Genomic DNA, 12532 nt, shown 5'->3' with positions numbered 1-12532 from the left:
TGTCTTCTGTGCCCCTCACAGTTTGATGTTGTCTGCAAATTGGATGCTGCATCATACTGTTGACTCATGTTAAGCATGACTTGTTTTTTGAGAAACACATGCTGGGTCTTAGTAACCACAGCATCCTTTTCTAAGTGCTCACAGAGCGAGCATTTAATTATCTGTTCTATAACCTTTTCTGGTTTCAACTTCAAGCTCATCAATAGAAACTTGGGTCCTTTGTTCCCCTTTTAGGACATTTGCTCATCCCCAGTCTGGCCATAAATAGACAGGCTCTACAAGCTCTACAAGAGTTAATCTACAAGCTCCTTTAGTACCATTGGGTCAGCTCATCAGACCCTGGAGATCTGAATTCATTTAAAGTAGCTAGCTGTTTCCTTACCAGCTATTTCCTAGCTTGGGAGGAGGTCTGCTATTTAAAATTTAGTGAGGGAAAGGTTTAACTGTTGCACTCAGAGTTAGCTGTGATGCCTTTTGGACTGTGGAACTATTTTGATGTGAAACTTTAGATCTGAATTGAATTAAAATTGGAAAATACTGGAGGTCCATTAGCTATCTGCATTCCTTTCACTGTGATGACTTCCAACGCATACCCAAATACATCTACAAATTTATAACTTGATACAAGATTCCAGGGTTGACTTTATTTATGTTACCTACATTCTTTAGGCAGTACTATAAATATGTGGCTTTAATTTTGTGGCTTTAATTTTACTTCAGTCGTGTGTTACTTATTGTTTGTTTGTTTGTTTTTTTGGGGGGGAGTCTTGAAAACTTTGATATGGTTACTAATTGCAGCATGCTCTTCCACAGAATTCTTTCCTTGTATTATCTTATTGGTAGTCCAAAACACTGACTTGTTAAAAATAAGATATACACAATAAGATGATCAAGAAATAAGGCACAAATATACCTAATGCTCTCCAAATTAAAGGTAAGAAGCCTGGGTGAATTTTTTTTTGCCTGATGTCTGAAAACTGATAAGGATGGCACCCTTGGGGAAAGCATTCCACATGTAAAGAGTCACCACTGAAAAGGCCAGTTCTCATGTTGCTATGCTCCATACCTCCCTTGTATGGAATGCAAAGGGCATATGGAATACAGCAATCAAGTAACATCTTAAGGCCCTGGATAGTGTGGGGAGAGGAAACAGAGTTCATATAAGTGAGAGCTCTAGACCTTCCAGCTACTTTTAAGACAGAATTGTTTGTAATGCTCCCAACCTAATACATCTCTCCAGCCTGACTGGCAGACTGAGTTCAACAGAATGCACTTCCTAGAAAGTAGGCCTTAGATTGCAGTCCTTGATCACAATCCTAAAAGCATATGCATGGGCCATAACGCCCCCCCCCCAAAAAAAAATACCTTCCCAGACTTGCTTTTCACTGAACTGTCCCTATCTATCCTCATAATCTGCTTGGCTCCCTGGTACCTGCAATCATTGGTACCTGCTACGGACTGCTTTTTGTCATTTGGATGCTTTGATTACATCTTCAATTTTAATGCACTTCCAGTCTCAAAGCCAAACTAGAAGGGATTCTGGCTGATCTGAAAAATTAAACATATATCTGTCCCAAGCACATAGTAAATAGTATCTCTAATGAGGAAAGGGGTGCAAAGGAGGGGGGATGTATGCAACTTTTCCCTACCCACCAGCCCTTCCCATACAATCTGTCACCTTTAGACATTTTTCTCCTTAGAGAAGCTGCAATTATCAAATGTTAGTTCAGCTGGGAGAGGAGCTGCAAGGGACAGTTCTGCAATCCTTTCTCAAGCAGTCCTTTTGGAAGTTTAAAAAATTGCTTTAATGCCATTTTAACACATTCTACTTCAGGTTGCCTTTTAAAAATATTCAAAAGTTACAGCTGGTGAAAAATCAGGTGACCCAACTAATCTCTGGTGTCAGCTTTTTGGACCTTATGACACTACATTCCTGTTTAATTTTTACTGGTTTCCAGTTTATTTCCAGGCCCATTTCAAAATGCTGCTTAATACCAATAAAATTCTTAGATGGATGGAACCCAGATATTTGAAGGACCTTTTGTTCCTGCATGAACAAGTCTACAAACTGCATTCACCCTTAGAAGCTTTGCTATGTGTTTTGCCACTGAGAATATGGGGTGCAATGTTTTCAGTCATCGCACCAAAACCTCCCAAGAGAAATCAGCATGATTTCCCCATTAATTGCTTTCAGGAAGGTAGTAAAAACATATCTCTTCCACCTTTGGTTTATTTTACTTTAACAGATTCATAAGCTGCCTTTCAAAAACCATTCACCCCCAGAAACAGAAACTACTACCTTTATGCGACTACTGGCTTGTTTTAACCCTCTCTGATTTTGTATGATTTACAATTTATTTTGATTGTGTTGATTTAATCTAAGCTTTGTGGGCCCTTCTGAGAGCTGAAAGGCAGTGTTTAAAAAGCAGGATGAATCACAGGTGTATGGATGAAAGGAAGATCATTATGGGCCTGCACTGGAAGTGTTTCAAGTTTTGTAAATTACTTGGAAGCATAACTTACATCAAACTAATAATATTTTTTACTGAGGGAGGGCTTTACCCAGAAAAGTATAAGTACTTTTTGATTGACTGATTTACTTTGTTTAAAACATTTTTTAAACACTTCAGGTTACAAACACCTCAGGTTATAGGCTCCGCTAATCCAGAAGTAGTACCTCAGGTTAAGAACTTTACTTCAGGATGAGAACAGAAATCACGTGACGGCAGCACAGCAGAAGCGGGAGGCCCCATTAGCTAAAGTGGTACCTCAGGTTAAGAACAGTTTCAGGTTAAGAATGGATCTCCGGAATGAATTAAGTACATAACCAGAGATACCACTGTATAATAAGCTGATATTTTGAGTGAGCTTCAGAGTAGGACACCCAACATTATCGTTTCTACTCCAGTCCTGTATGGTGAATTTCCTCTGCAATGGTGTCTAAATTTTGAAATTTAGCTGAAATCCCTCATTACCTTCATCTGACTTTGCAATGGCTGGAGGATTGTTTATTGGTTCTTCTATGTTTCCTTCTCCACCTCCACGAGATCTTGAATTCCAGACTTTAATCACTTCAACATCATTATCACTTCCACTTTCACTGCTGCTACTCTCCTTTTTCTTACCCTTCGATTTTTTCTTCCTATAAGCATAACATTTGATGCTCATTATTATTAAAAAAAAACTTGCAAAGTTAGGGTGGGTTTTTTGGGGGGGGTTGTATGTTGTTGCTGTTGTTGTTAAAAAATGTAATTCTACAACAAACACAAATTTCACCAACTCAGAGTAAATACATTTACAGTTTATGTGGAACGGTTCAACTTACTTGATCTCTTCCTCAGAGCTTAAGCTCATTGATGTTTCATCAGAATCAGAAGCTATGAATTCATCAAGACTATCTTCATCAAAATAGCCCTGAACAAAACACCAAATTGCATATTTTTAGAAGAGAAGTTTAGCTGTCCTTGCTTAAGCGTTTAGAACATCTGTTCACTCATCTGAACAATGCCAGGGTGAGTAAGGGACTATTTTAGTAATGACAAAACACATAGGAAAAGTGGTTAACAGTTACAACTAAAATATATTAAAAAAATAACTAGCTGTCATACCGAAAATAAATTTCAATTATTTCAGTGAAACTGTCTAGGACTTGGCATGTCTCACTGAAACTTTCATCAGAGACAGACAGATGTGATTTACCTTATTTTCTTTGCTAATATAATCCAGCTGCAAGCACCAAGGATGAGTCCAAATTCTGCTTAACATCTGGAAATCCTGGAAGAGCTTAGCTCCAGCTTTGCCTCTTCCACCTTCACTGCTGTTGCCGACACCTGACAATAGAGTTCAGAAGTTAAACTAAAATATTCATACTTGAAGTTAGCCAAATTAGCATTTGCTTCTTAAAAATACATCTCTCCTGCCCACCTCTCTCTCACACAAGCTTCTTCCACAGATACAACATCTCTTATAACAGAGGAAGTTATTTAAATGACTGAATCAACATTTTCTTCTGCTTAAATTATTAAAATTTTGTAATTCCTGCTGTTCCTCATATTTGATCATCTGTAACAACATATCTACACACATGCTGTTTAATTTCTTGGCAGTAAGTTTTGGAGCTTATATGTTTCTGAATTCCAGTTTCTGGAAACCATGCAGGGTGGGTGGGTCTTGCGCTTCGGTCTTGCTTGCAAGATTCTCACAGATATCTGGTTGGCCACTGTGAGAGCAGGGCTCATTAGTAGGACTAGAAGGCCTACTGCCCTGATCCAGAAAGCTCTTCTTACGATCTTAACTAAATGCCAACTTTATTTCTATGGACTTAAACCTGGTTTAAAAATATAAAACTGAATACTGTATCCCTGACTGATGTTCGTCTGGGCTGCAAATTCTGAGAAAGTCTATAAACATGGTGTTTTTAAATATCAGAAATGTTAAATTATTGGACCTTAACATTTTAAGCTGTGGTCTATAATTGTTATTCAATAATGATCAAAGAAGTATAGCTTTTCTGGATATTAAGCAGCAACACTGGTGAGATATAAATCTAATTCAGACAACAACATAAAATGTCTATTTAACAATTCCCTAAGTGGCAGAGATTATGGAAATAAACCCAAAGAAATAATGACTTAGCTTATCTACAGTGCCTCAAAAATTTCCAGAATTTCTGTGTATGTAAATGCTATAAAAAGACTTTAGCTTGTGCAACATTCAGTATATTGGTGGTATTTTTCCCCAACATCTTAAAAATGTAACAATTCCTTCTGAATTGTGCATATTGGTGTACTTGGGCTTGCCACTCCTCCTCACACTGCTCACCAGCCCTGCCAGCCAACACATCCTTATTGCCAGCCCCCTACATTTACATCTGGCCAAGAGGGTTTGAAATTAGCAGGGTGCCAGGAGCATTTTGCGTCTAAAGATTCTCCATTTGTGAGCACCCCCAAAAGACTGGGTGCCATTTTTTTGCACCTGGCTGATGCTCAAGGATTACTGACATGTATGTGCTTTGAAGCCTCAAAGTATATGTTAAGGATAGACAATATGTTAAGGAGTTTAACAAAAAAAGAGTAGAGCACTTGGAAAACTGGAGTATGGTACCAATTTTTTATTGTCAGCACCAAATTAAACATGTATTAACAATTTCGACTAAAAATGTGATATTAACAATGTGTCACTTATGTGAATTGCTTATCAATTCACGCTTATCACAATAATAAACATAAAGTGTTGCTGTCCCCCCAGTGGCAACTAGACATTCTGTTTTGGCACCCACAACTCAGGTCCCAGAAGCCATTTGGTTCCTAGCTTTTCTATCACAGTTTCTAACACTGCTGGCCAACCCTGCTCCCACTACACCTCATCCAATCCTCCCTCACTTAACATCTCAACTCCTCCCTTTACACCTTGCCCTACAAAAACATTCCCTTCACAGCTTGTCCAAAAATTCAAGCTCCCTTTCACAGCTCATTCCCACAATATCCTTCCCCCCATTCCCTCAGAGCATGTCCCAAAAAACGTCTTCTTCTCACACTTTGCTCAGCCCACCTTCCCCCATAGCTTTTCCAATCCCCCTCCTCTCATGCCCTTAAAAGTTGACTCAACCCCAACCCTGCATCACTTTAGAGCTTGTCCCATTCCTGCCCCCCCCCCCGGCCCCGCAACCTTGCTGGCAGAGGGAGAGGGGGAATGGAGAAATATTTCCTCTCCTTCATTCCGCTCTCTCCCATCAGTGGCAGCAACAGTACAGGAAGACTACCAGTCTTGGATACATTCATACGCAATCACCAGCACAACAATAAAGGAGTCCAAATATAATATAGAGATATACTCTACAAGGGGTATAGAAACCCATATGAATGGAAGTTCAGTATGATCTAAGGCAGCCCTTAAACAGAGAATTCTCCAAGCCCAATAAACTGAAGAGGACCTTGGAGACAATCTAGTTCAATGCTCTTCCCAATATAGTTAATCCTGACCTAGAGTATTCCTAACAGATGACTGTCCAGCCTCTGCTTGAAGACCTCTAGCCAGGGAAATCCCACAATTTCTCTAGCTCATTGGTTCCATTGCCAAGCTACTCTTACTGACAAGACATATATTCTCATGTTCAACTAAAATCTTTTCTCCTATAACCTAAGCCAATTAGACCTAGTCCTGTCCTCTGGGGCAGAAGATCAAAGTTCTGCTGTGTGAGAGCCCTCAGTCTTCTCTTCTCCAGGCTAAACATACCCAGTTGTTTTTCATACCTTGACCACCTTTCACTGCCTTGTGGGATTTGATCGTGCAATCCTGGATTACACACACTCAATTTTTCGCTAATTTGTTGTTTAGTCATTTAGTCGTGTCCGACTCTTCGTGACCCCATGGACCAGAGCATGCCAGGCACTCCTGTCTAATAGGCATTATCAAAATGCGCTGCCCACATGGGCTACCTATGGGTCCAGCGAATAAGTGCAAATCCACTTCCACACCACACACCGTCAACAAAATCCCATGGATCAGCTACTTGTTGGCATTAAAATCTGACGACAATAACTGACTTAAACTTTCAAAGCAGCCTTTCCCCTGAATGCCGGCTGAACACACAAACTGCAGCATTTCACATGCAGGGTCTAAACTTTGAGGCTAGCGTAGAAATTTAACAAAACTGTCACAGCAAAAAGCCTCTGGACAGTTAGACCTGCATCCACACATAGAGCTCAAGGATGCAATGGAATCAAATAAAATAAAGCCCAAAGTGATAATGGATGCTCACTTACCTGTTAGATTATCCAAGTAGAACTGATACAGTTTACACTGAAGAGGAGTCATTCTAACAGCCAGAACATATTCATATTTTGGTGGCAGGAACTTTGTTAATGCTGTATAATCTTTCCTCTGTAAATTGTTAAGTATTTTTTTTAATGTGCCATAGAATATTGTTATACAATAGTACAATTAGCAAACCAACTAAACATTGGACAGCTCCAAAATCTAAACTACAGAAAACAAAACTTGGTGAAAGACATTTATAATGTAGGAATCCACAATCCAGAATTCAAATGTTTATCACATAATTTTTTTTGCTGGCAGCCATGTGTCCGACCTTGCGGCCCCCGTGACCCCTGTCCCTCCTGGCTTACTAAATCCAGCAGAGGTGGGCTGACTTGTTGGGTGCAGAGTGTGGTGAACACTTTGCTAGTGAAGGGGTGGTCCCTGCTGCACTGAAAGAGGCAGTGGTGCAACTGCTCCTAAACATATCAGCCCTGGACCATTTGGATTGGAACAGCTATTGGCCAGTTTCCAATACCCCCACCCCCATTTTAGAGAACGTGGTGGATAGTGCTGTGGTGGGGCAGCTGGAGGCATTCTTGGAGAACACAGATTATTTAGCTCCATTCCAATCTGGGTTCAGGCCTGGCCATGAGACTATGTCACCCTTGTTTGCCCTGATGAATGATGTCTGCTCCATAACATCTGGATCAGGAGAGGCAGTGCGGTCCCTGGGTAGAGTAATGAAATGGATGAGGGAAAACAAGCTGAACTTGAATCCTGGCAATATGGAGGAACTATGGGCAAGCAGCTCCTCTATCTGAGAAATTGATCAGTTGCCTACCCTGGATGAAGTTACACTCTCCCTGAAGTTCAGTTTTGAAGTGCTTCTGACACTGGAGGTTCAGATAACTTCAGTGGCTGTAAGTTCCTTTTACCAACTGCAGTTGGTTCAACAACTACAGTCATTCCTGGACCTGGCTACAGTAGTTAAGGCATTGGTTACTTCCAAGACTAGATTACTGAAGTGCTCTATGTTGGACTTCTCTCGCACTTGATCTGGAAACTACAGTTAGTGCAGAATGCTGCAGCATGACTGATGACAGGAGTGAGGCCTTGTCAGGATAGAACATCTGTGGTCAGAGATCAGCACTGAATGTAGCTTTGCTACCAGAACAAGTTCAAGGTGCTATTATTAGGATATAAAACCCCCTAACAACTGGGGGCAGTTTAAGTATGAAATTATCCCACCCCACATGTGCCCACTGTGATTGGCAGAACTGGCACTACTACAGCTGCCACATAATACCTGTTCCACAATTTTAAGAACTCACCAATCATATAGTGTAGCAACACCTGCACTTTGGAACTCCCTGCCCATTGAACCATTTTCGGTGCCTGCTAAAAGCTTTCCTGTTTAGACAAGCCTACCCAGTTGCATTGAGGTAATTTTAATCTGTTTTGGTATTTTAACTTTTGTATGTACAGTATTTAAAATATTGTTATTTTTACTCAATTTTCTTTTTTCTTTTTGTAAACTCTTTGAGGTTTTCTACAATCAATCAGTGTATAAATTTTATGAAATAGTAAAAAATTGTAATTATTTTGTTTTAGGCAATGGAACACATTGTAATTACATCAATTTCCTCTCAGATTGTAACACATCCCTTTCCTCTCAGAATGTTTTACTATTGCTTCTGTAAATCATAAAGCTGTATCCTATACTCCTTTATAAGCAACTGTAACAACTTATAGTGCTTTTTCTTCTTTTTTCTACAAATTCCTATTGTCATTAAAGAACTGAAAGAAGTGTATCTTTGGTCAATACAAATAAACAGAATTCAAAAGCTGTTAAAAGTTAAGTAATCCTTAACTCTCAGATTGCAAGGCAATAAAAAACAAAGATTCACGTACCTGAACGCATCCATTTAACATTTCATACAAGATGTGGGCACGTTTTTTCATCACCCTGACATCAGCCAGGGTAGAGTCCGCACACTGACCATTCTGGATGGGATTTATAAATCGATTTCGGAACTCCTTAATTGACCCAAGCAAATTCTCCTTGATAAAGTTAACCATGCAGTGATCTAAGGAACCACAAATTAAACTTTAGATATAGGTTTCTATGCCAAAATAGCTCCCATGAAATATTTTTTAAATGCACTATGTCATTTCCTATTTGGCAAGCAAGTTCAAAAGAAAACTGTTTAAAGGGGCACCACAATCTTGTACTCTGCATACATTAATACTTCTGGAAGCCCTGGAGGGTCCAGCTAGGACTCTACTCTCTGCCTACTGCAAAGCTCTTCCAGGCATCCAGTTCAGTCACACCATTTATGAGGTGACACAGTCCAGTCCCTTCCTTTCAAGACCTCTAGTCTGCATATTGCAGAAGCAGGAGTTGTGTATACAAGGGAGAGCACACTCTGTGGGACAAATAGAGTAAATGTGCATGAGCATGCATACTGGGACCCAACAGAAGATCATTTGAATCCTGCCCTTCCATGGCACAGGATTGTAGCCTTGCCTGCTTTGCAGACTACTTCAACCCTGGTAAGTATACAATGCTTGCATACACTTATTAAATCACATGAAGTCTATTGCTAAACAAAGACAGGGAATAAACGTAAGAAAAGTTCTCTCAGGCATATTTGATAATTTGATAAATGTGCTAACACTGTGCAGGTAATAACAGCTGAAGCACAGGCACATGTTTTAAAAAAACACCATGCACTGTATCCAACCAAGTTTTGCCGAAAGTAGACCCAGTAAGTTTACTGGACCTAAATTAGTAAAGTTTAATAATTTCAATGGATCTACTCTGAGTGTGACTGACAAAGGTAATAACTGAATACACCTGAGGATTACAAGTCAAGAAGAAAATCAAGGCTTCAGGAATACTCATTTCCTCATATTAACAAGGCTTTTAAATTTTATTTTACTGAAATCACATATATAAAATAGATGTTCAGGCAGGAAAGAAAAAACTGAGGGGACTGCACCTGGCTCCCAGAGTTCTTTGCTCCCCTACCTCCATCATGTGTTGAGGGATGATATCCAACCCATTCATGTCATCAGCAACCAACTCAAATTGTACTTACATTCTATGAGGTTGTTTTGCAATGGAGTTCCTGTAAGAATGATCCTCCTCCTGGATCTTATAGAATTCATAGCTTTAGAAACAGCAGATGCTTCATTTTTCAGTATGTGTCCTTCATCACATATGACAAAGTCAGGGCCTGGTTTAAAAAAGGGCGGGGGGAGAGCCTACTTTGAATCTTGCCGATACCAAGAAGAAATACTTGACAGGCTTCTTACAAACATGCAGCTTAACTGCCACTTCTACTTTGATCCAGAGGTAACTACACCTACAAAAGGGATGCATATGTGCAGTCTTTTGATGTGGCAAAACATTCACTCATGAGAGTCCAGATGGAAGAGGGAAGTTCTCTATCTGCCCTGTACTGCCATGGCACCTCTGTGCTCAAAGTAAGATCTTGCAAGCTCATGTGCAACAGCTTTTCAATGTGCATAATGTGACCCTCCTGAACGTGGTAGAAGATTACTGGGTATTTCATACTAGCTATGGTTTTCCTTGGCATTTTCTCAAATAGAAAACTAGAGGATTACCTTTGGTAGTTTTTAATGCCTATAGGCCAGAAAGGCAAGATAAACATGATAATCACAACTTTAATAGATATATGCAAGAAACAACATCACTTGATCCAACAGCTTATTGAACATTATGTGTTGGTCCACGGATTACAAAACACAGCGTTCTGTAGCAATTCCCTTGAAAAATGTCCCAAGAAATTAACCATGCAGATTCTCTCTAGCAGTATTTCTCAATATGCATTTATAATTCCAGGCTACACCACCATCTACTGGAACCTAGAAATAAAGTCAATCTTGAATATAATCCTGTAAAAATGATCGTTCTCCATAATTAATTTTCAGCAATATCCGAGTTAAGTTAGCAAGATGGGCAACACCTTCTACAAAACTATGTCTTGCAGTTAACCATTTCTCCAAGCTGAAAGAAAATGCCACCTGGCAGATCTATTCAGTACATTACCCTTACCCTACAGGTACATGTTAGTAGATGGACAGTCATTAGGTAACAAGGCAGCCTTTCAAGTATTGGAGGGAGGGTAGACAAATATACAGGGGAAATTGAAGCAAAAATGAAAACAAGGCAACAATTCCTACATACAGTGGTGCCCCGCAAGACGAATGCCTCGCAAGACGGAAAACCCGCTAGACGAAAGGGTTTTCCGTTTTGGAGGTGCTTCGCAAAACGAATTTCCTATGGGCTTGCTTCGCAAGACGAAAATGTCTTGCGAGTTCCTGCAGGGATTTTTTCCTCCCCCCCCCCTTTTTCCCAAGCCGCTAAGACGCTTAACAGCTGATCCGCTAAGCCGTTTAACAGCTGATCGCTAAGCCGCTTATCAGCTGATCCGCTAAGCCGATAACAGCTGATCGCTAAGCCGCTTATCAGCTGATCCGCTAAGCCGCTTAGCAGCTGATCCGCTAAGCCGCTTAACAGCTGATCGCTAAGCCACTTGTCAGCTGATCCGCTAAGCCACTTAACAGCTGATCCGCTAAGCCGCTAATAGCGCTAATCCGCTAATGGGCTTGCTTCGCAAGACTAAAAAACCGCAAGACGAAGAGACTCGCGGAATGGATTCTTTTCGTCTTGGGAGGCACCACTGTACTCAGGGGACTCCCTTGGTACACAGGAATGCATATAGATACAATGTAGTCACAGACCATGATGGAAAATGCAAATTAAGAGATTACGATGAGATCAAAGACCACTTTCAGAGTTGGTCACATTAATGACAACTATATGAAACACATAAAAAAGACAGCAAGAAATGATTCAGTTACACAAGATCTTGGTTTCAAACGGAAGTGACCGAAGGGAAAGTGAAATTACTGAAGGCCGCATACAGCATATTATTAGAATGGGAGACAAAAGATGAAGAGGTAAAATCAGTTATGATTAAATGGGCACAAGATGTAGGTCACAACATTATGATGGAAGATTGCAGAAAATTATGGAAAACTGATTTAAAATTTACAGATTGTTCCCTACTGAAGGAGAATTACATGAAGATGATGTACAGATGGTACACGACACCAGTGCAGTTAGGGAAAATGTACAAAACTAGTTCAAATATATGTTGAAAGTGTAAGGAAAAGGAAGGGACATTTTATCATATGTGGTGGGATTCTAATGTAATTTTAAAAATTTGGGAAATGATATACAACGAATTGAAGAAAATATTCCATTTAACATTTGTTAAAAAAACCTGAAGCATTTTTGCTAGGACTGTAGAGAAAGATCTGCCAAAAAAGCTGGAAAACATCTTCATTTATGCGACAACGGCAGCAAGAGTTCTAATAGCACAAGGATTAAAAACTGAAGAAACCCCAACTAAAGAATCATGGCAAGAAAAATTGATGGACTATGCAGAACTGGCAAAATTGACATATAAGCTACTGGACAAGGATAACTGTGACTTTAAAGATGAATGGGAACCCTTTACAAAGTATTTGAAGACACAATAAAGCGAACTGGACTCCTTGGCTGGCTTTGAATAAACATTCACAAACCTTTCTATTGATGATAATCAGCTAAATAGTTTGAGGATCTATACAACTGTGTAACATGCAGAAAACAGCATTCTTAAAGAAATCAAAGACTGGAACTGAGGGAAGCGGGGGGGGGGTTGTGTCGGGTGGTGGTGGGAGGGAGGAAAAATGGGGG

General features: G+C 40.0%; 1 protein-coding gene across 8 annotated transcripts in view; it reads right to left on the bottom strand.

The window, feature by feature from the left end:
• ATRX (ATRX chromatin remodeler) overlaps positions 1-12532 on the bottom strand; it is an 89154-nt gene that overhangs the window by 19008 nt on the left and 57614 nt on the right. For all 8 annotated transcript variants that reach the window (XM_028714634.2, XM_028714632.2, XM_028714633.2 and 5 more), the window contains 6 exons: positions 9861-9998; positions 8671-8846; positions 6765-6882; positions 3700-3830; positions 3326-3414; positions 2976-3142 (listed from right to left, as the gene is read on the bottom strand). In XM_028714634.2, the coding sequence (XP_028570467.2) occupies positions 2976-3142; positions 3326-3414; positions 3700-3830; positions 6765-6882; positions 8671-8846; positions 9861-9998 (819 nt within the window). The remainder of the gene's footprint in view (positions 1-2975; positions 3143-3325; positions 3415-3699; positions 3831-6764; positions 6883-8670; positions 8847-9860; positions 9999-12532) is intronic.

This window comes from Podarcis muralis, chromosome Z, assembly GCF_964188315.1.
Source record: "Podarcis muralis chromosome Z, rPodMur119.hap1.1, whole genome shotgun sequence".
In the NCBI taxonomy this organism is placed as follows: Eukaryota; Metazoa; Chordata; class Lepidosauria; order Squamata; family Lacertidae; genus Podarcis; species Podarcis muralis.
Note: the sequence above shows the minus strand (reverse complement) of the source record. Positions and strands in the feature narration are given on the sequence as shown.